Source organism: Ixodes scapularis, unplaced genomic scaffold (genome assembly GCF_016920785.2).
Source record: "Ixodes scapularis isolate PalLabHiFi unplaced genomic scaffold, ASM1692078v2 PGA_scaffold7__128_contigs__length_106722199, whole genome shotgun sequence".
NCBI lineage: Eukaryota > Metazoa > Arthropoda > Arachnida > Ixodida > Ixodidae > Ixodes > Ixodes scapularis.
In genome coordinates this window covers 75,544,622-75,567,785 of record NW_024609882.1, presented here as the reverse complement: position 1 = coordinate 75,567,785, position 23,164 = coordinate 75,544,622, and the positions used below count along the sequence as shown (strand labels likewise).

General features: G+C 48.1%; 1 protein-coding gene across 1 annotated transcript in view; it reads right to left on the bottom strand.

Annotated features, from left to right (window-relative positions):
* Window positions 1–1,437: 1,437 nt before the first annotated feature.
* The window catches only part of LOC115312600, a 140,956-nt gene continuing 119,229 nt past the window's right edge, over window positions 1,438–23,164 (bottom strand). Inside the window, exons 3-5 of the mRNA XM_040215893.2 lie at window positions 7,753–7,824; window positions 2,132–2,521; window positions 1,438–1,497 (exon numbers count right to left, since the gene is read on the bottom strand). Coding sequence (XP_040071827.2) covers window positions 1,438–1,497; window positions 2,132–2,521; window positions 7,753–7,824 — 522 coding nt within the window. The remainder of the gene's footprint in view (window positions 1,498–2,131; window positions 2,522–7,752; window positions 7,825–23,164) is intronic.

Below are 23,164 nucleotides of genomic sequence, written 5' to 3'. Positions count from 1 at the left end.
TATAACATCTGTAATTCCGCAACGACTTGCCCCAAGTATACAAATGGATCTAGACCCAGTATACAACACCTAATTCGGCACAGGCCGGACTCCAACAGGACAGATATAAACACAAAAGAACTTAACTGCAGAGTGAATTTACTCACCAAAAGCGGAAGCTAAGACAATCTTTACGTCCCTTTGGGACTTCGCTCAGGCAAGCGGAATGTACCTGCGTATGTAACGACTGCTAAGCTCCTTAAACCACAACCACCTCTACCCCGAACTGGCCGCGACGTCATCCTTTTCCAAAATAAGATTTATTAACTAATTCATTGCAGTATTTGTCCCTTCTTTCGAAATTGTTAAACCTTTGTACTCACATCCAAACATAAGCGACAGATGGACGAGTCTCGGCGGTAATGAATATAAAAAACGGCTTAAGTAAAAAAAAAATAAACTGCAAGTCATCTCTGCATTACCTACCTTCTTTCAGTAACAACGATAGGGCTGCGGGCTTGCTCGTGCTTTAGTCATTCTTTTGTTTGGGAAGGTTCGCCAAAGCATAGGCGCAGTCAAACAGCTTCCCTCCTCACCCCCATGACCGTCCCCCCCTTTCCCCCACACTGCCACCCCTGCAAGTGCAGCACCACAGCGGTCATGATGACAGGTCCAGACCTGTTCAAATGACTAAACACTCCCTGACAGTTACGAATCACAGTACTCTGGTGCGGCATATTTCAACGACGACATCAGTAACCTGAATTATGCGGCCAGCTCTTTTCGTCGTCGTATCGACGAAGCTACATGAACAGTGGTTGTCGTTCATTCTACGTTGTTAAATTATGCGTTATGTGACATTATACTCTCAATTATTATTAACAAAGTTACATTAACTTCATCCTTTAAATTAAAAAAAAAGGGTTTACGTGGTTGAAAGAAAAACGAAACATAGTACTAGAGTATGACAAAGACAAAAGCCAAACCAACTGGGACTTTGTCCGATTATTGAATGGTGTTTGTCCATCAAATAACAAAGTCTGAATCGGTCAGAGATAACTAAAGGTGTGCTCATGAGGGAATTTAAATATAGCTTAAAGACTTAAACTGATATTATCGAAACAATGCCCTATACAATTTACTTATGAGAGATGGAAAATGATCTTTTTCACATTTAAAATCTGTGCTTGTCACAAATTACACTGGAGCACTTAAAGCGCGAACCGACACAGAGGCGCAGAAAAACGTAGAAGCTCCCACCCACGAAAACATGTGAGGAAGGTAGGAACGCAGACTACTTCTCTTTATTGGATTTTATTGGAGCCGCGGAGAGCGCTTGCTGAGCTTTCCTCCTCTAGGCAGGTGTTATGAGACGTAAGAAGCATTTAATGGTTCGTGACCCTAGAAATCGGAATGGAGTAGGGCACTTGAACCTTGTTCGCAGAAGTCGTTACCCATCTAATAGGCTGCTGGCTCCAATGCTTCCACCGCAGATGAAAGTTCGGCGACTTCTGCACCCTGAAAGCAGGATATCCAAAATTGTCAAAAACGGGGAAGGTGGGGAGGGGGGGGGGGGGGGGTTAGCGAGGAAGAAAGAAAAGCTTTGCTATCCAAAATCGTCAAAAAACGGGGGGGGGGGGGGGAGCTTAACGAGGCAGAAGAAAAAGCTCTCCTGCCATTTATTAGAACTTAAGCGCATTTTGCTTCTTCTTTTGGATTACAAGAGTTTTTTTCTTCAATCGTTTTTTAAACAATTGGCCACAAAAGCTGCTAGCCGAAGCATGCCACCATCACAAATATTAGAAAATCTCCTGCAAACACGTATCTGCGCGAAAGTTGTATACTGATAGCTGTAAACGCAAAAAAACCTAAAAACTGCGTTTTGTTGGAGGTATCATTATATTTCTAAGAATGCTCCTAAACAATTCAACATCTTCCGGTTTTCTTTCACTCCCTTATCTTGACCGAAATCACTGGAGGCTTGGCGAACCTCCAGCATCACATTATGTCTCCACAGCCAATGAGTGTGCGGCATTGGCAGGCATGAACATCCAGGCATGAACATCAATATAATGAGCCTTGCGTGTCTTTAGATGTTAGCGACTATTCTTGTAATTTCTGGAGTGTGCACTTTCCCGCGGCGTCAACCTACCTGGAAGGGACTCTTGAGCCTCACCAGGTGGACCAGGTAGCCGCGCACGCTGTGCAGAAGCTTCTGAATGCCGAGAGCAACGCGGTAGTCCTCCAGGAGGCGCTTGCTACAGTCCGCGTACGTGTCCAGCAAGAGGCCCTGGGCGCTGGCGTCCGCCACCTCAAACTGTGCCTTGCTGCCGTGGGCGCCGCTGCTGAGTCGGACGTCGCAGCGGAGCTCTTGGAGTTGGTCAGCGTTGCGCTGAGCGGCGCCGAGTAGAGCGGCCCCGGTCCTCTTGGAAGGGCGGCCACAGCCAGGGGCTAGGCTCGTGTTGGCTGTGTGCTGGGCGAAGGAAGAGTAGGCCACGAGCAGCTGGTAGATTCGCAGGAAGGCCTGTTCCTCGGTGAGCCGCTGCGGGGGATCGTAAATGAAAGAACGTTGGCGACGAGGTGCCCCAGACTCTCGTGGGAGTGAAGTCTGGTTTCGACAGTTGCGTTGGTTGCTTTCAGTGCAACCGAAACGACACTGACGAAAACGTCAATCGAACCGCCGTTCCCTTATAAAACGTCGAAAACAATACAAGATGTATGTCTTTAAACCAATTATGCGTAGCGTTGTCGCGGTGCTCCGGTCGTTGGTGTCATCTTGGTCGCTGTAATCCCCACCGACTCAAATGTGTGAACCAGCCAAAACCAGCCTTAAGATGATGATGATGTTATCGATTTTTTTAGGCCTAAACGATGCTCCGCATATTTGCGTTGCTTGCGTTCATGGATACCAAAACGGCAGCAACGACCAGGACACCGGGACGACTGTGACTCATGATTACTTCATGAGGCCACCTTAGGCCACCTCCTGCACTCCTTGCCTCATTCTGTGTGTCGAAGAGTTGTCGCGGTGACTTCGTCACTGCTGTGTTTTAGGTCGCTCTGAACTAAACCGACGCAAATATCTAAACAAGGCCTGAGGTGGGACCTGCTCACTATTCCTACTCTGCATGCGTAACCCGGTTAGTGCAAGAAAGACGTGTGGAAAAAGGATGGCAGAGGTGTATTTTATGCTGGATTCATAATGTTGTTATCGTGGCGTCGTTATTTCGGACAAGACACTTTAGTCTAAACAGACATTAAAACTTCAAAACGCGGATCACAATGTCTCAATTTCGTTTCACTTGAAAACTGTCTGACGCATAATTATATTCCCCAGCCATGCTACAATAAATAGGGGAGAGACTGAATTGTCGCGTTGCGCACTTTTAAACAAAATAATTGAATATTCTTTCTACAGCCGCAAATGCGTAAAAAAAAACAAAAAAAAAGAAAAAAAAACAGATCGTTACCGCAATAACAAAAAGAAAATGTCGGCGACAGTTTAATAGTTCCGGGAAATATCACTTCGCTACTTTCCGCTTCAGCAGAGCAAACGCTGGAAAGGAAATCGCCTCCTATTTTATTTTATTTTTTTTTTTTTTGCAATCGGAAGTATAAGTATATTGAAATTTCGCATACGGGGTCCTCTATTTATAAAATTATACCCTGCAAGTGCAACACATTGGTAATTATGTACCTACCTTGAAGGAAAATACATATTTTTCATGTGCTGTTGGCTCTGACCTCAGTATGTTCTTTTTTTGCAGCCTTCTGGGTCCTGAACATGCGAGTAAGTCAGGGAAGCCTTGCATAACTAAAACTATTAGTATCTATTTGCCATCATGACAGGTTCTAAACCCTAGAAATGTTAATGTTAAAAGAACACATCTTGTTAAACCATTCAAACTTGATCTAGCGAGGATCCAACTTGCCACGTTTGTTTATTTGGGAAAGTATTCGTCATATGTAGGGTTCTGTGTTTTGGGTTTATATAGCCTTTTTTCTAAAGCGCAGGAAAGAGATGCTGTTACATTTTACGTCCCAGCGAGCTTCCGGTCATAGGAAATGACAAACAACCCCCACCGGAGCACGGATTGTTGCAACGTTCATGGAATATTTTATCACCAGTTCTGCAGGCGGTTAGCTAAATGATAAGTTAGCGACATATCTGTTGGAGATTTTGTAACCCTCCTATAGTACAACAAAACTTTCTTATATATTGAATAGCACAGCAGAAGGACCGCGCTAAGTCCCCTGCTTCGCAATTTCCGTAAAGCTTCCTTGTGCCAGAAATTTTGATGTCTACAAGCTCGGAAGTCCTGACTAACCGAGAGACCGGAAGTCATTTGAGAGCCAATAGACGGTTGGTTTTGTAAACAAAAGACGTGTTAAAACTGTAGACTTTTCCAGCGCTTACCACCGAGGCAAGCCATGCTGTGTTACTCGGCTGTCTAGGCATGCGCTGAGTCTTATATTTCGTAGAAGAGAGCTGTTGCACATGCTCAGAACGCCTTCCACAGACCACTAGACAAATATAGCCATGTCCACAAGGCGATTATTGGAAAGGTCTATGATAACCAAAAAGTAATCCCCAAGTTTATTTGATCAAAATCGAAAGGAACCGAAAAATACTGATCTGGAACTGTCCTTCCATAAGGGAAAAAAAGAGCTCCCAGGAACAAATACTTTATCTACAACATTCTTTATTTGGTGGAAAAAACCGAGCTCTCACTGAATTTACTGCGATGCGTCTTCGTTTCAGGAAGTCACATTCCGTATCTGCTTTCTTTCTGGAATAAGTATCGGGACGTTTTTTTAAGTATTGGGTAACCCTATGCTACCTGAAGGTTCGAGAATCCCTTACACGTGGCTTGTTTTGTTTAACTTGTGAGAAGCCGAGGACGAAGACGGCGCGGGGGGGGGGGGGGGGGGGGGGGTGGAGGGGAGGGCACGTGATGGGCACGTGATGGGCGGCCGACCGGCGCTCGAGACTGGCGCGCGAGAAGTGCGAGACGAGGAGCGATCAAGAACGGCCTGAACGGAGCAAGCTCCAACGACTCGGCCCAACACAAGACCAAGCCAGTCACGAAAACTCGGTCAAGCATCAGGGAGAATTGTGGAGTCGAACGCCAGGAGCAAGGAGCAGTAAAGTGTCTTTTTGTTTTGTTTTTCACACCTTCTATAACGTATGACTTCTTGGGAGAGCGAACCAGGCGGAGACCGATTGGGCGGCAGTATTATTGAGCGACCGCCATAGCTTGCGCCCAACGTGGAGCCCAGTGGGTGTGCCCCTGCTTCCGTTCGTCCCCAGGGAGTCCCACGGATTTGTTGAGCATGTTGTTCTTTAACGCTAGCGACGCCCGTTGAGACAACGTCTGTGTGAATTTCGGCGACTTGTCTCAGGTGTCTCCTCGAATCGAGTACCGGAAGGATTCGAAAGGCGAGATTGAAGACGCACTCTCTCGAGCACGCCAGAACAGCGGTTGGGAGGAGATGATGCAACCGGGGGTTACGAGGAGTGCGGGTAAGATGTAAGTAAGTCGTCTTCGGAGGCAGATGAGAGGCACCGCATGTAGCTAGAAGGCAGGATGACGACTAGTTGGAGGGGAAAAAGCGAGGACTCGTTGCAGATTTAGGGTTTGTTTTTATTAGGATTTAAGATTTAATACGAGAAGACAGATTTAGGATTTAGGCTTGGGGTGATGCGATGAGCAAGTAAGGGCTTGTCGAGGCCCAAGATACAGATAAATTTCTGTCAGCGGGTGTCGGAAAAATTGCCGGAGCAGTAGTCTCACCGGGAACGCTGGCGGTCCAGTTTGTTAGCGGGTGACGAAGCAATTGCGGGAATAGCAGTTCACACCGGGAACTGTGGCTGTCAAGATTGTCAGCGGGTGTCAGAAAAATTGCTGCAACAGCAGTTGACACCGGGAACGCTGGCGGACAAGATTGTTAGGGGGGTGTCGGAAAAAATGCGGGGATAGCAGTTGACACCGGGAACGCTGGCAGGCGCGTTAAGGAGAACTACGACAAGTATCTGCCGAACCGAGACCGCTTGTTGCTTCGCGTCATCCTAACAATCAACGACGGGCAGAGGAACGACTCTCCCTTCAGGGGGTGGTTCCTAGAATGCTAAGGAGGCGATTCATAGGATGCTTTTTCTACTTCACTCTGGCCGGTGGTGGCACTGACTGCAAGACTTTTAATACGTTATGTCGTGTCACTACCTTGCCAGGGATGAGGGGGTAGACATTTAAATGGGCTTGTACTGTCCAGGTTGCCGTGAGGCGCGAACGGTTCAAGCGGGCTTGCTCGCTGAGCTGGCGCCCTCTTCGAGGGCCGATGGGTTTCTAGAGCTTGTGTGCACGGGGAAGGGACGGGACGCTGGGAAGGGAAGGGACGGGACGGGACACGGGGAAGGGACGGGACGCACACGGTGTACGTGGCCGTTGAGGAACGCGTGTATGGTATATGCCCATACCGCTGCAGGCTTTGGATCCCTGCGCTTGTGCAACAGATGGACTAGGTTTACACCATTGTTACCTGTCCTGACGGAAACTCACGCTCCGAGCAATGCAGCTAGTGGTTTTTGCCACATCGTTTACTCCGATGTAAGAGGGCCCGAACGTGGTAAAAGCGCGAGCGTTGTGTCTTCTTCTAGGCTTACTCGGAGATATACAAACGGGGAGTCTAGCCCAGTTCACATCGCTGACTTGAAGGTATACTACCGTCGCGATAGAGAAGATGATTAACATGAGGTTGCGGAAGGACACAGGAAATTTTTCTATTCCTGGCGACCCAGGGCGAGCTCCGGAATGCAAAACTCACCGAGTTAGCCACACAGTACACGAACCCGTCGACAAGCAATTTTGTAGTGTAGGCTATGGCCACTGCCACAATCTGCGGCAAAGTATTTCTTCGTGTGTATTGTTCTAACACTTTGTTCTGCGCAGAATGGCTTCTTAGAAAAAACGGCCATAGACGGCGTCACCCAGGAAGTCCACCGGGAGGAAACACGGGCTCATGCGTTTTCCCAAGTTCTCAGGGTGGCTGACGCTTGTTCGGCCTGACGAACCGCCTGGATACGTTCTGGCTGGTCTGGCCCATGACGACCCCGGAGTTGTTCCGCATCGAGACTCGAGCTGTGATAGCCCGGAAGAGCTAGCCTACGCAGCGCTGGCGTGGGAAGGACGATTCGCAGGCCTGAACACGGACTCCGACTGTGAGCTCTGAACGACGGGTAACACCCAGGGTCGGCAGGCCCGGAGTGCCGTCTCTCGAGGACGGGCAACCGGGAAGTACAGTAAACTCATTCGCTGCCTTCACTTTGTGTTGTGTCGCTCCCTGGGTGACATTCGATGCGCAGACCTACCGGGAGGCGATTATTATAGATCGAGGTTACAACAATGAATAACACAAACTTGAGCTCGATAAACCATATTGCTGTGACCAACACTCAAAATAGACCGAGAAAAATGCTCTTTACGATTTGCGTTGTCCTAGTAAGTTACAAGAATTTAATAAAACCTCAGTTTTGTCACATTCATGTTATTCCCCAAGACCTTTAAACTACGGAAAAAATAAACCACGAAAAAAATGACCGAAAATAAAAGAAGAAATAAACCCCCAAAACACAGAATCATACGTCGGAAATAAGTGGAACTGAACTGCTTCAGGAAGTTCTCCAGCTTAAAAAGTGTTTTCTAACTAAACAACCCTTAAAGCATTTCCGTTTTTTTATGTTTGTTTATTAGGTTGCTCCTACAACATTCTCACCTTGAGTTCGTTCGAAGAGGGCACTTCTATCCTTGGTGTAACGGTCAGAGCTGACAGTTCAAGGGGAAGATTCTGAAAGGAAGCGAGATATTTCTTTGAGATGTGAATACTAAGATACTTTCGTCGAGCAGCTTGATGTCAGTTTTTTCCACACAGAACTTCCCAAAAACATTGCATTGCGGAGTGAAAAAATAACAGAACCTGCCCACTCTTAAGTGTTAAACGCTCTACTACAACCAAGTGAATAGAAAGGCGAAGAACAACCAGTTCTACAAAGGCCAATATTGAAGAACGAGAGGACAATCGAACAACCCCATTTAGTTTCTGCTGGAGGGTCTTGACTTGAAATCATTCGCAATGGGGATATAATGATATCTCTAGCGGAAATTCATCCTTTCTTGTATTCCCGGTTTGATGGTTTTAGGTGCGAAGGGTGCGTAGACATGACACGATCAAGCCTCTATATTTTAGAGCTTTAATATTTCGCAAAGATAAGTCCGATAGGGTACCCTATACTCCGCAGCCTCATTTCCGCAGGCATCATATTGCTATCGGGGGTATCGAAACGTTATTCTAAATAATTCAAATAAGGACGCTAGCTTTTGTTGACTCCACTGAGATATGATGAACTGGATTCAGCTCCGGAGAAATCGCTTTTGTGCCCACTGTGACTTATTTTTCGGCTCCAAGTTAGTACAAAGAAGCTCGTCTCCTTTATTTCTTTCTGGCGCATTTTCCCTTCTCGAGTTTTCCAGCGAGATAATCTTCTGACAGGAGGCGCAACTTCTGCCGAGAAAGTTGAAGTGCGGCAGTACATTGTGCATGCGTTTCACGGTCGCTCATCTGATGCTCCGTAGTCACAAAACAAATAAAAGCACACACAAAAAACAGAACCAAAACGTCGCTGTTCTACACATTTCATTAAAACTAATAATGAAATTGCCCATTGCTTGCACACAAAATGGCGAATATTTTTTTTATTAGCACCAGCTTTCTAAAAGTAGTTAGGTCGTAAGCTTGTGAAGGCTAAACGTAAATTAACTCATATAACGTGTTACTTGCAGCGTGTTAGTGCTGGTTAGATTTTAAGCGGGTAGCCGCACAAGATATGAAGTTCAAGAGATCAAAAGAAGGGAATTCACCCGCTCGTCAATTAATTAGCAAATTTGTTACACAACCTTGTTTTTCAGGAATGCATAAGGGAGTAATCCTTTTGAAGGTTCATAATACAGACGGAATTAAGGTCGTACCGTCCTTAGATTTCCCACTGGAAGCGCTGCAGATTTTAATAAAGTCCAGAAATATCACCTTTAGGCTGCCTTGAGTGCATTTTTTTTTTGTGCATTTCGCAGCCAATTTTAAAGTTAACTATACTTAGAAGAAGAAACTGGCAAACCGTATGGCAGTACACACAAGAGATATCTCCAGCCTTATTTTTGGAACCATGGCGAGAAGAGTACAAATTCTAGCATTTGCGTGTTTGTGTAAATAAGCTTGACAGTACAGAGTTATTTTTATCAGGTTCAACGAGATGGCGACAGCAGCATCAAGTGCCCGAAGCAAGAGCATTTGTTGATGTTTTATTTTCTCGAGCTCGCACTGAAAGGGGGGGGGGGGGGGGGGGGGGACGGCGTCTCGCGGCACACTTCAACCTCCAGGATCGTCTGTGTTCATCGGCAACATCTTTCCATCATCATTGATGTGTATGTAATTTATGTCGTCTGCGCCGCGCACACATTGGACCGAAGAATCGCACCGGATGTCGTAGTGATGCCATTGCAGTGGTTGTCGTTCCAAAGACAGGAGGAGGCTACCGCATCTGCGTAGACCTTACGCGCCTTAACGAAGTCGTACTGAGGGAGCGTCACATTTTACCTCCGACTGAGAACATTTTCGGACGTCTCGGGCAAGCAAAGGTTTTCCCGAAGCTGGACGCCACTGCAGGGTTCCACAAGGTAAAGCTTTCTGAAGAAAGTCAGGAGCTGACGACGTTCATAACCCCGATGGGAAGGTTTTGTTTCCGCATGCTCCAGAGTACTTCGAGCGAGAGATGAGTCACATTCTTGAGGGACTAGAAGGAGTTGTGATCATGATCAACAACATTCTTGTCTTCGGCGCATCAAAGGTCGAGCACGGTCGTCGACCCCAGCAAGTGCTGCAAAGGCTGGACGAGGCAGGCGTCAAACTGAGCAATAAGAAGTGCAGTTTCGCTGCCTCAGAAGTCAAGTTTCTCGGCGTGTTGGTCAGCGGGAGAGGAATCAGCCCGGATCCCCGAAAAGATCGAGGCCTTGCAGACGTTGCCAACACCCTTGGACGTCAGCGGGGTACGAAGACTATTAGGAATGGAAAACCACGTATGGTGCTTCATCCCACACCTCTCAGACGTCACGGCGCCAGTTAGAGAACTGCTGCAACAGCGCAACTCCTGGTACTGGGGACAGAGCTAGCAAACTGCCTTTGAGGAGCTAAAGAGCATGCTTAGCTCTCACATGTGCTTGGCCCAGTACGACCCGTCCTAGGCGATAGTAGTTTCAGCTGGTGGAAGTTTTTAGGGGCTCGGGGCCCTCATGCTTCAAGATCAGCCCTTTGGCGAGAGACGGGGAGCGGCCCATGTATCGAGGGCTCTCACGACCACCGAAACTCGCCACAGCCAGGTCGGAAAAGCCCTGGCCGCAACGTAGGCGGTTGAGCGCCTCGATCAGTTTTTGAGAGGCACCGACCTTTAAGTCGAAACGTGTCACCGCCCTCTCGTCACACTCTTGGGATCTGCGGAGTTGTATCTGATGCCACCTAGAATTCAGCGACTACGCCCGCCTCATGGACTAACAGTTCACCGTTCTTTATGTCCACGGCAAACTTTTAGCTGCGGCGGACACCCTGTCAAGGGCCCGGTGCAGAAACTGGATCAGCACTGCCAACATCAGGTCGACTTCATAAAACTCTTCGTCGGCGAAGTGGTTTCAGCAGCCGCTGATTTCGTGTCATCCCGCCTGGAAGCCCTACGAAAGCACCAAGCGGAAGACTGCATCTGCTCGGGCTTGCAGCGCTTCTGTGAAAAGGGTTGGCAAGAACATGTGCCCAGAGTTCCTGTGCGTCTACGAGAGTACTTAAAGGAACGTATGAAAATCACCGTGTGCGATGACTCATTACTGAAAGATCGCCGCATTTTTATTCCGCGCTTGCTGCGACACGAGATACTGCAGCTGATACATGAAGGCCATCAGGGCATCGGACGTTGCGAGGCAAGAGCAAAGGACGAAGTTTTGTTGCCTACTCTGAAGAGCGAAATAGAGCAACTTGTGACAGCCTGCGAGCGGTTCGCCCAACCAACTGTACAGCGCTCCGAGCCACTCATCAGTACACCGACTCCCAGTCGTCCGTTGCAAAGAGTCGGTACGGATCTGTTCGAGCTCAAGGGAAGACACTACGTGCTCGTCCATAGCTATTACTCCCGCTTCCCAGAGGTCATCAGCCTGACCTCGACGATATCAACGTCCGTCGTCGCAGCAGTCAAGAGCACATTCTTTCGGTATGGGATTCCTGACCTGCTGGTATCGGACAATGGGCCACAGTTCTCTTCGATAGAGTTCGCCGAGTTCGCCCAGAGTTACGGTTTGCACCACGCCACGAGCAGCCCACGCTTCCCACAGCCGAATGGGGAAGCGGCGCGTATGGTGCAGACCATGGAAGAGTTGTTCTACAAGTCAAGGGAGCTGCACATGGCCCTCCTGTTGTATCGAGACACTCCTGGAGTGACCGGCTACAGCCCGTCACAACCGCTAATGGGTCGACGGTGGCAGATAAAGGTACCGAAGATGCCAGGTTCGTTGCAGCCGGGGTGGCCATTACATCGGGACTTCAGAAGTAAAGACGGGGAAGCCCGAAGACGCCAGCGAAATGACTTCAATCGCCGTCACGCCGCTCGCCAACATCGCCCACTGTGCGTAGGATAGGACGCCTAAGTGCAAGACGTGCGTTGCCGAGCAACAGTCCCTAGTCCAGCGAAGCGGCCGCGCTCCTACGTAGTTGAGACCGGGACTGGCGTCCTGCAACGCAACCGCCGGCACCTGGTACCATTCGATGCGTCTCTGGCGGTCTCCGACGCTCGGATCCTGGCGGTTTGACCAACGAGACTACGGCTCCAGCCAATCCGGTATCTCAACGGCAAGAACAAGTCCGAGTGCAGGGAGCCAACAACAGCCGATCGCAGCTGTGTCTGCACCAACAGCAGTGCCGACGAACTTGACGAACCCCCCGTCAACATCAACGTCGACGGACACGTCGACGGCGGAGAATACGTCAATAAGAATGACTCAGTCGGGCCGCCAAGTTAGGCGACCGGAACGTCAGCACTTGTAAAAACTTAGAAGGGGCGATGTAGTGATGACTCGACAGTTTCCACTCGCGTGCCCCGCGGTGACACGTACTTCCATCCCTGCGAGTGCGCATGCTGTGGGTTATCTTGAGTTCAATGGAAGTGATAAAAAAAAAAAAAAAAAAAACTTGGGTGCCGGGCTCCGGAGTGGCTGGTTGCTCCTTCCCCGCGAGACAGTAATCACAATAATTAATATCAACGTCATCAAAAGTTTCGAATAGAAATAATTCACATCGACATTATTGAGATCACATTCAATTACATATAATGTCAGCATATAACATATATTATAATAGAACATTCTCCATTTCTGTTGCATTTAAAGAAAAAAATATGCAAAGATACACGAAAGACATTGGTATATTTTTTTCAACATCAAATTATCATTATAATTAATTATGAATCAAAATATTAAAAAACACTATAAAAAGAAAGAAACAAACTTCGAAATCTGCTACGCATTCGCGGAACAATTTTGAAGTTTAAGTCACTGGGGCTAAAAATGCGGCTTTATTCTTTTCTTCAACATGCGGATTCTTCGACTTTGGCGCACTATTTCAACAATAACGGGGTGATTATTTATAAGGTCAGATAACTGGCAATGACGTTTATTGAAGCTATCATCAAAATGATGAGTTATATAGAGCGCCCCTCGGAACACCCGTCTTGAAAAGCAAATTCTACTATTGTTTGTTTTATCATAAATCAAAATGCAATCCAAGACTGCAAGGTACACAAGCACAAACACGCGTACTAAAAGCGCATGACCATGCTGCATGGTTGGCGCTCATTTGATTTAACCGGTGACGGAAAACGCCCTAAAAGACGTCGAGCTCTGTGACGTTGTGTTTTTGGCTCTGCTTGATTTGCCGCATTGTCCTGTTATGCCCGCTGCCCTCTCACTTGCAACGAAGATGAATTTAAACGCTTATTTCGTGCGAAAGCTGTTTTGTTAACGAAATGCTGACAAAACATGTATTATATATGCTCTTCGTTTAATAACATTCTTCACTGATTGATTGAATATCTTTTTAATTCTTGAATAATTAAAACTACAGCTAGTGGCTCGTGAGCCTCTAACGAAATCGCTTTGTCAACCTTGCAGCACGGAACTACAGTGTTCTAGAGGGGGTTGTAGTGGCGAGAGCGGCGGCCGCTTTGTGAAGATTTTGCGCGTAGACGACACCATGGCGCTGCTGTTCTGTGCCAGCGCGCCGCCGTCGGCCCCATCATCAGCGCTGTTCGCCGCTTACTACTATGGTTTGACTGGAGCTTTTCGCGGTGCGAAACAATTGCTACTGTTATTCTGTATACTCTGTTTCACCTTATTATGTACCACAGGAAAGGCTACAAGTGCGAGCTCCTTGCTCTGGTGCACATCTCGGCGGCACAAGCTCTCGTGAATTAAGAGCAGCTGCCAACGCTATGAGCTCGCGCTTCTAGCCTTCGCTGCGGTACAACATAAGGTGAAACGAATTATAGTAAATTGTAGTTCTGCCTTTGGACTAATGCCTGTAGAGTGTGTGCTATCCTCTACTTAAAATATTCCCGTGTTTTGAGGGAGATTATTTAATTAATATCGACTCCCCCCCAGTACTGACACATCGTTCAGCAACGCTATCACTTGGGCTGCAGGCTTAATAGCTGCGAAAGTAGTTCTACGGTGCTACATTTCGGAGAAGCGTGCCGCGTCACTCTCGTCGTCTTCTTCGTTCATCGCACACGTGCCATTAATTCTCCTAGGGCACAGAACTCCAGCGCCACTCGCGGTATCTACATCAACCGTCTTCACGCGCTTCATTGTAAGCGGGCACCGCTCTTGCCACTACACCCTCTAGAACACTGTAACGGAACAAAGCTCAAAGTCAAAGAACAAAATTTGCCCAAGTTGGCAATATCGCTCGGGTAGATAAGCTAGCTGGGCTCCGCTTCAGGGTGAACTGGGCACTGCTGGTATCACAGGCATGTTTGCTGGCAGATGTGTCAGCGAGAGCACCCGCTGAGCCGTGAACGTGCACGGGCGAGTAGCAGAGAGGAGGAATTAAGAGCAGAGAAGGAATATCAGTGCCACGATCCAGTTTTCTGGCGACAGTAAAGTCCCTCAATATGTTTCCGTTTGTCTTGCAAGTAGCGTCAAATGCGCGAGCGCACGTGGCCCGTGTCTCGAGCGGCCCTTGGAAGCAAATGGCGGGCCAGCACTGAAATGAGCGGCCCTTGGAAGCGAATGGCGGCGGAGCGCCCGCTCGTGGCACGTGTCTCGCGCGTTTCCACAACAATGGTTGGCGGTACTTGTAAAAAACGACTTTATCAAGGGGCTTTAGGCGACAGGGATGAGGGCCGCCATCTAGTGGTTGAACTAATGGCTTGTTCAAGATGGCCTCCGTGGGACCGCCATAGAGTAACACAGTAAACGAAAAGAGTGGCCCACTGATCTCTATTATAGTAGGCTGGATCGCGGACCGCGTCCTCGGCAGCTCGGGCCGAGTGTCGCCACCGGGGGCCATTGATTGACACCAACCAATGCATGAGAATCTATGGGAAGAGCGAGAAATAGCGCCATTTCCTCCGTTTCTAAGCCATTGTCGGTACTGAAACTTTCTGGATGCTTTTCGATAAGCCCGTAAAATAGCTTGCGTACAAAAACTAAAACTGACAGCCCTCGCAGTTCTTATAAATAAATATGTTCTGGTCGAGAGTGACTCCGCTGTAATGCAGCTGAATGAGGCGAGAGTTACCTAGAGTTACCACGGAGTCGGTGGCGGTTTCGTTGAGTTGGGTTTAGCAAACGACAAGCTCGAAGGCTTTGCTACGCGGAATTCGCTCACTCCCGGAAAGCCGCTGTCGAGATGGAACTTCTTTGTCATTCATCAACTTCTGGGCTTCCCCGAGGACGGTCTACTTGACGGCAAGTTGCTTTGTTTACTCCACTACGAGAGCAAGCTTGCCAGTTCAGCCGTAGGTGCTCTGGTACGTTTGATTTTTTTAATCGGCGTTTGAACGTTTGATAAATACCGATTAGATCTCCAAACGCCCGACATAAGCATCGCCGCACACCATAAAATACTCGCCTCTGAGCACAGTGTACATGCTTCAATATTCTTACTTTTGTGCGTTTTTCCCATAGACTTGCGTGCATTGCCTGGTGTCAAGCAATGGCCGCCGGTGGCGACACCGACGGGCTCCCGATCCACGATTCAGCCTACTACAATAGAGATCAGTGGAGTGGCCACTCAAGCCGATTCGTGGCCCAGGAGCTAGGGACTACGACGACCGTTCAGTGGCACTGCTGTCACACACTTAATTTAGACATTTATCATATTTTCACCCTTGATAAATAACTCTACTCTATGTAGATTATTGAACAAGTAGAGATTATATGTAGATTATTGAACAATGTTTTTACATGACATGGATGCATGGTTGGTGACAAGGCATACATGTTTCTTCTTAGGTTTCATTCACATTAAACCTCAGTTGCAAGTGCGCTCTACTGTGTGTGTGTCCTCTTTTACTGGTCCTCGTTTTTTAGCGCTTTTAATCCTGAAATCTACTGTATAACCTAACATTTAAATATAATAGCAGCTCCAAATTCTTTTAAAAACAATTTGAACAGCTGGGGCTTTGGCTGCGGCTCAGTGGATGGCTTTGAGGCCGTCGACTCCGTGGTCGACTCGGCGGACGGTGGCTTTCCGGTCACGTCGAGCGAAAGGTCGTTTGGGCTGTTGGGCTGCGCCTGAGTGGCTCGTGCAGGCTTCTTGTCATTCTTCTGTTGTTTGAAAGGTGAGTCGTTTTACTGACACCGTGTTTTGCTTGCTTTTGGCTATATACTAATGTCGTCTCACCTTAGCGTGGACTAACCTCGAATGCTGTGCTAGTGCGAGCGGCTAGCCTTGACTGCCTTGACTGGAGCACTCGCTGAACGAGCGCTCGTGCAGCCGCCGAGGCTTCATTCGAAGCAACTATCTCGCGCTTTTAGCACGCGCAGCTAACGTTAGTCCATACTAACGTGAGGCGAAGTATACTTGAACGCACGGGCTAAAGCGCGAGCTAATTGCTCTGAATAAAGCCCTGGGCACGTGCGCACGGGCGCACGTGCGCGCGTGCGCTCGTGCAGCGAGAGCGCCAGTCAAGGCACTCAAGGCATACTCAATATAATATCTCATCTGCATCGCTGTCAATGTTGCTGGCGCGAGCGCGTAGCTTTCGCGCCAGCAGCTTTGACAGCGTTGAAAGCGTTGTACCTGGCGCCAGGTAGGAAGCAGGGTACAGGCAGCCTTCATGCGCGCTTTGCTTAGGGCGAGGCCATCCTAAGCAAAGCGCGCTCACGAGAAAAATACAAAGAAATGGGGTGTGACAATACCGTGAAGGCTTTTCTTTATTACCGCCCTTTATTGTCGCTTCAATAATTATGCTTTCCAAATTGCTATGAAATGAAGGCACTAAATTCGCGTAATTTTAAATTGACTTGTGCTATTTTCGTTTCCCAGCTGATGCCGCCAGGATGTTTGGCTACGGCAGCTACTGTTGCGTAGCCTGGTGTGCAAACAATGGAAGAACGCGCAAGAAGCCAGGAACAAAGTTCTTCCGAGTTCCACGAGATGACAGATTGTTGGTGATTTTAGTTTTTGCGTTCCAGAATGTCGTGCACGGTTTTTAAACATGTTTTGCAGGATTCGATTGTGCTGGCATGTCCGTTTCGTAAATAGAAAATTGGATAAAGTTCGCTTTCATTCTCGCGTCTGTACAGCTTGAAAAGTTCAGTGGGTAGAATTTCATTCTGGTGATGTGTTTCAGACTTTATGTTGCATTTCATAAGATATCTGCAAGGTAAAATTAATTTTATTTGGATTTTATTTGGCCGTGCAGACTGCATACTAGCCACTTGTTGGGATTATTTGCAGCAAGTAGATTGCACTCTACTCCTCTACTGGTCTATTGTAGTGACTGCTTTTTTAGATGGTCATGTCTGTTTTTTTCCTATTATCGTCTTGTGGAATGTGTAAGTTCCGATTTTGATCTTTGTTAATACTCTCTTTCAATGCAACTTCCTTTTGTTTTTGACGTTGTCTGTGCTTGACACATATGTGAAGCGTGAAGGAAATTGAGATCAGGGTGTCTACCAACCTGGGCAAGCCTGAAATTCTCAGGTAATTTTGCATCACCTGGAAAGGTCAGGGAATTATCAGGGAAACTGTTAAAAGGTTGGCTAAATCACGGAAAGTGACCAGTAAAAGTGGCACGGTGGTGCGGAACGAAGCCCGGCAATCAGGTGTCGCCGCGGCTCTGCTGAATAGCATTGCCCAAAATGTCACCTTTCGAAAGAAGGAACAGCCAGAGAAGTTTATCGAAATAGTCAAGGAAAACCTGGAAAAATCATGGACTTTGAAAGAAGTCATTTGGTAGACACCCTGTAAGATGTACTTAATTAGGCAGTGCATATTGCATGCCAAGCCTTGGTGGAATCATTTGTGATGCGTGGGTCGCAGGTACACTGGGCATCAGTCTGCTAGTATCAGTCTTTTGTCAGCCATTTCATGTGTGCTTTTTATGGTAGTGGTCATGTTAAAACTTGCATGTTAAATGTTAAATGTTAAGTGTTACATTAACGTAAAGCCTGTATTAGTCGGTCGGTTGACTTCCAGTTCTTATTAGAGAGTTTTAGTAGACCGTTTTCATTTTCCGCTCCCCTCTGAGGGTGCCAAACTGCGCATGCCCGGCCTGCTTCGCGAGAATGGAAAGCGGAGGTTCAAAAACGCGTTTTAGTAGAGCGTTTTTCTTCAGCGTAAGAGCGTTTTGAGAGCGTTCGGAAAATTTGCTTGCGTAGCCCCACAAGTGGACGTTTATAGTACTAGTAGGACAAAAAAACCTAAATGTTGATATTAAGAGAGTGAAACGGAGCGTGTTTGCAGAGGTAGTAAAAACGAAGGCGGCATTAATAAACACAAAAGAGTTGGCACACACACGAAAAAATATTAAGCTATAAAATATAAATATAATCATTCCACCTTGTGTGCGAGTGAAGCCGAAGGTATAACCATGAACATGTTGCTCTAAAGGGTACTTGCACTGCACGAGCGCGCGTGCTGGTCAAGGACGCTGAAAGGCCGGCACTCGCTCTCGTAGCTTCTGCTCCATCTCGAATTAAAAATGAAGCATATTTACTTATTCGAAGTAGAAAAATGAAAGAAAAGGACTAAGTTTGCGCATTGCGAGTACATTCTTTTGCGAAGTACGAGTACAGTGTTGCTCAAGGCTAGCAAGGCATCTGCACGATGTATCCCCGCTGTTCTCAAGGAAGGAGACTTCTACTAACGAGATTAAGCTGGCGAGACTTTGAATCTATGATTTCTATCCCTCGTGCCATCAAGCGCCGAAGGTTCCTTTCCGAACGCGGTTTGCTGGATATTTCCAATGTAGAAGAGAAACCCTTTAGGAGGCTATACTGCTTAAAGAAGGTCCTGGCTGCTCTGCAAGCGGGCCTCCAAATACCAGCACCCGACAAATCGGCGAGGGTGTTGCCAATCTGGCGAGACGCTTTACATGGTTCTTTGTCGACTGGCCTATCCCAGCCGTCTGTTCGCACTTGGATGAGCGTTTGGACGGAACTTTTCGGTGTTCTTCAGTTTTGTGAACCTCATCGTGGGTCACATCAACGAGAGGTTCGGCCACCTGCTCGCTGACATGAACAAACATAGGTGGTTGACCCTGGCGAAACTAGAGCTGTGCTCACAGGTGAGACCCTGCATGGCATGTGTAAATTTTGCGTTTCCATTGTTTCTAGCACAGCTGCTCTGTCTGGTAAAAAGTTACTTTTTTCTATACGCCAATAATTTGAGTCTTTACTTTTGTTTGGGCACAAAAAACAACAACAACAAGGTGAGCATGGGCAGTGTCAGGACAAGTCACGACGAGCGCGTTTGTAATCTGCGAGATTTAGTAGGCCACTTTTATGAGCACTCTATGCTTTACTGCTCTGAGTTGGAGCGTATAGTTAGCGGAGTGAGCGTGCGCTTCGCTTCAGAAGTTGTAGAGCGGACTGCCCTCAGCGTCCTTAGCGTGATCGCTTAGATCTCAAGATGGCTGCTCATACTCAATACGCGTCGATGTTTTTCACCTGACCTCATCTTGAAAAAGGCCGAATCAAAAAGTAAAGCGTACGCCCCGTGCGTGAAAAGTAAACCATTCGATATGAGTTCTATGTAACACAAAACAGCATAATCAAAGGAAGTGAACGAGTATCACTTTGCAATCAGCACGGCGTCGGTAAAGTTGTCGCGTTTTTGTGGACGTACTATGGCTATGCAGTCAGATGTACGGGAGCGCGTGCTTGAGCGCCGATTATACCTGTGCACGCGCCCTCCTGTCGAAGATGCCACTGAAAGCTGACCACGAGCATAGCGCTCGCAAGCTGCACCAAAGAAACGATTCCTCTCAACTTTATTTATCCACATTCGCTCGCAACTGTTGAATTGTTTAACTTTCCTACGGAAATGTTCGCCTTGGATTTCCTTGGTAGATTTAGAAAATATTAGAGACTAAGTTGAATGCACCCTTTTTAAAAGTGCAACCCATGGTGCCGCTATTCTTCGAGGCCGCCTTATTTTGGCCAAGTGTCTAGGGAGGAAGAGAGCTGCGTCATTTTTTGTCGCGGATGCGAGTCTAAATGTATTAGACACGAATGCTGCGTCAATGTTGAATATGAAATCGGTTCTAGTCACAAGTTTCGCACTAAAAGCGATGGCCAAAATATGGGGGCCGAATATGTGACCCGGTGGTGTTTTGAAAAGTGTTACCAATAACGGTCGAAAGAATATTTGACGTCAAGTTTTTGTCATGTGAAAACCGGACAGGCATAAGCAATGCAAAATTTAGCAAATACAACCCTGGACTTCTAAGCAATAGTGATAGATTAGAACGCTTTTCAGAAGTTTCGTTTTGAATTCCGGCATAGAGGGCCTCGCATGCACAGTTTGACGGCCTCAAAGCTTAGCGGAATTAAGGAACAATTATATATATATATATTGTTAGGAAGAAGTGGTACCGCAGAGTGGCGCGCGCTCGACGAGCATTCAGAGAGCTCGGACTGTTCCCGGACGAATGTCACCCCTACTATCCATCCTGTATCTAATCATTCCTCATTAAATCACCCTATATTTGTAACCTAATACGTGGTGGAGGTGCAGCAAAATCCCCGACCTTCCCCTCCGCTCATCTGACCTGGAGCTGCGCAGCGGCCGCTTCACCTCTGCAACCATGCCCGATGAGAACGCCAACACGACGGACCAGCGGCCTCTACACATCAAGAATCGCCAACGTGACCCCCCCGAATTCGCCGGTACCCCTCATTCGGACGTCCAAGACTGGCTGAAGAATTATGACCGCGTGAGTCAGCATAATCGTTGGGACGACATGATCAAGCTCGCCAACGTTGTCTTTTTCCTGAAAGGCACAGCACTACAATGGTTCGACAACCACGCAACCGAAATCAATTCATGGGACGCGTTCAAAGCCGCCTTTGCGGACGTCTTTGACACACCTGAACGCCGCAGACAGCATGCCAAGGACAAGCTTTCCAAGCGGTACCAAGCCGCTTCTGAATCTTCGACCTCTTATATCGAAGACGTACTCCGCCTTTGCAGTCGCGTCAATGCAGCTATGCCAGAGGACGAGAAAATCAGGCACCTCTTCAAAGGGTTGTCCCAGCAACTATTTTCTGTCGTCGCACCCAAATCGCCTCCGACCGTCCACCAGCTCATTGCGGAATGTAAGAAGTACGAAGAGCTACAAAGCGGCCGGATCCTCAACGCTTCGTTTGAACGCCTCCCGGAAGTGTCTGCCCCATCTTCCGCCGGTGAGCTTTCTACTCTTATACGAAGAATCATTCGCGAAGAATTACGCGAATTTGTGGCTTCCTTTCGTCCCTCCGCCGAAATTTCACGCCCACAAACCGAGACTTCTAGCGTTCAGCAAGTCATCAAGGATGAACTTCGGGCTGCGCTTTGCCCCATCGCACCGGTTCCTTGCCCTCACGTCCCGCCGCCTGCCTTCTCGCCGCCCATCTGCGCCTTGCAGCACGCATCCCCACACCTCTGCCCCGTGCAGCATTTGAATAACGTTTCCCCACCTCCTCGACGTTACGGACAACCCCGAAGAACTGAGGCATATCGCACCGAAGACAACCGTCCCGTATGCTTCTACTGCCACTCGCCTGGCCACGTTATTCGCTACTGCCGCCGCCGTATTCAGTCCGAGACATACAATCGCAACCCCACTTCTACCCCACCCTTCAACGACCACAACCCCAGCCGCACCTCCGACGACCGCCGCAACTGGAGTCCTCCCCCTTTTCCTGGTTCTCGGCGTGGCCGGTCCCCATCCCCCTACCCTCGACGCCGCTCTGTCTCGCCGTTTATTGATGCCACTGCCACATCTCCGCCGTCAAGCTAAACAACGCAGCCTGTCGTGACACAGGAGGTCAGGCTGCATCGCCGTCAACAGCCCCAAATCCTCCTTCTCTTGGCCCTACCGCTATCGCCGTCGAAATTGGAAGAGAAAAAGTCGCAGCTTTAATAGACACAGGTGCAGCAAAATCCTGCATTTCTAATCAATTCCGTCGCCGTTTGCACAAAGTGCTAACTCCACCATCTCCTGGACATTTCCTTCGCATGGGAAACAGTGACCTCGTACAACCTCTCGGTCACTGCACTATACCGGTTCAGATCGGTGGTACTTCCTACATAATTCTATTCACTGTACTCGAAAATTGTGTCGTCGACGTTATATTGGGATGGGATTTTCTTTCGGCCACTGACGCGACCATTGACTGCGCCAGCCGGGAATTGCTCTTGAACTCTTCGCCGACTACTGACACCGCCTGTGAACCTTACCCCATTTTTCTTCATGCCAGTGGTGATTACATCTTACCTCCCCTCTCGGCTGCCTATATCACACTCATGCCGAACTGTCCTCTTCCATGCACCTCCGGTCTTATCGAGCCCATCGCCAGCCTTGTCACAAAGAAGCCTGTCATCATCCCCTACTGCATCGCCGACAAACTTCAAGGACAGGTTTCTCTCTTCATCACCAACACCTCAGTTGAACCCCAAATTGTACCCCGTGGTGCCCGGTTTGCTACACTCACTACTCATATCTACGACAACTTCGTACCCCTTTCTGACAGTATTAACATTCAGACCTTGCCAGCCCCTCCGGACGCCAACATGCACGTTGCGAAGATGATAGACGCCCGCTTATCTGACGGCCAAAAAGAAGCTTTAACCCAGCTTCTTCTTTCATATGACGACCTCTTCGATTTCGACAATCGACCCCTTGCGCAGACGTCGGAGGTCTCCCATCACATCCAAACGGGCGAAGCCTCTCCCGTTCGAAGTCGTCCCTACCGAGTTTCATCGGCAGAGCGCCAGGTCATTCACGAACACGTCACTGATATGCTTCGCAAGAAAATAATTGAACCCTCATCAAGCCCCTGGTCGTCACCTGTAGTCCTCGTAAAGAAAAAAGATGGAACCTGGCGCTTTTGCGTAGATTACCGACGCTTAAACAAAATTACTTCCAAGGACGTCTACCCTCTACCCAGAATTGACGACACTCTCGACACTCTTCAAGGATCATCCTTCTTCTCTTCAATGGACCTTCGCAGTGGCTATTGGCAGATACCCGTTGCGGATATTGACAAACCTAAAACTGCCTTCATTACCTCCGCCGGCCTCTATCAGTTTAACGTCATGCCCTTTGGTTTGTGTAATGCCCCAGCCACATTTGAAAGAATGATGGACACTGTGCTGCGTGGTCTCACCTGGAAAATATGCCTATGTTATCTAGACGATATCATTGTTTTTTCCCGCTCATTCTCTCAACACTTGGACAGGCTAAAGCACGTCCTCGACTGCTTTCGATCAGCCCACCTCCAGCTTAACTCAAAAAAATGTGTCTTTGGAGCACGCCAAATCAAGGTTTTGGGTCACATTGTCAGCGCTGACGGAATTCGCCCTGACCCATCCAAGGTACAAGCCGTTT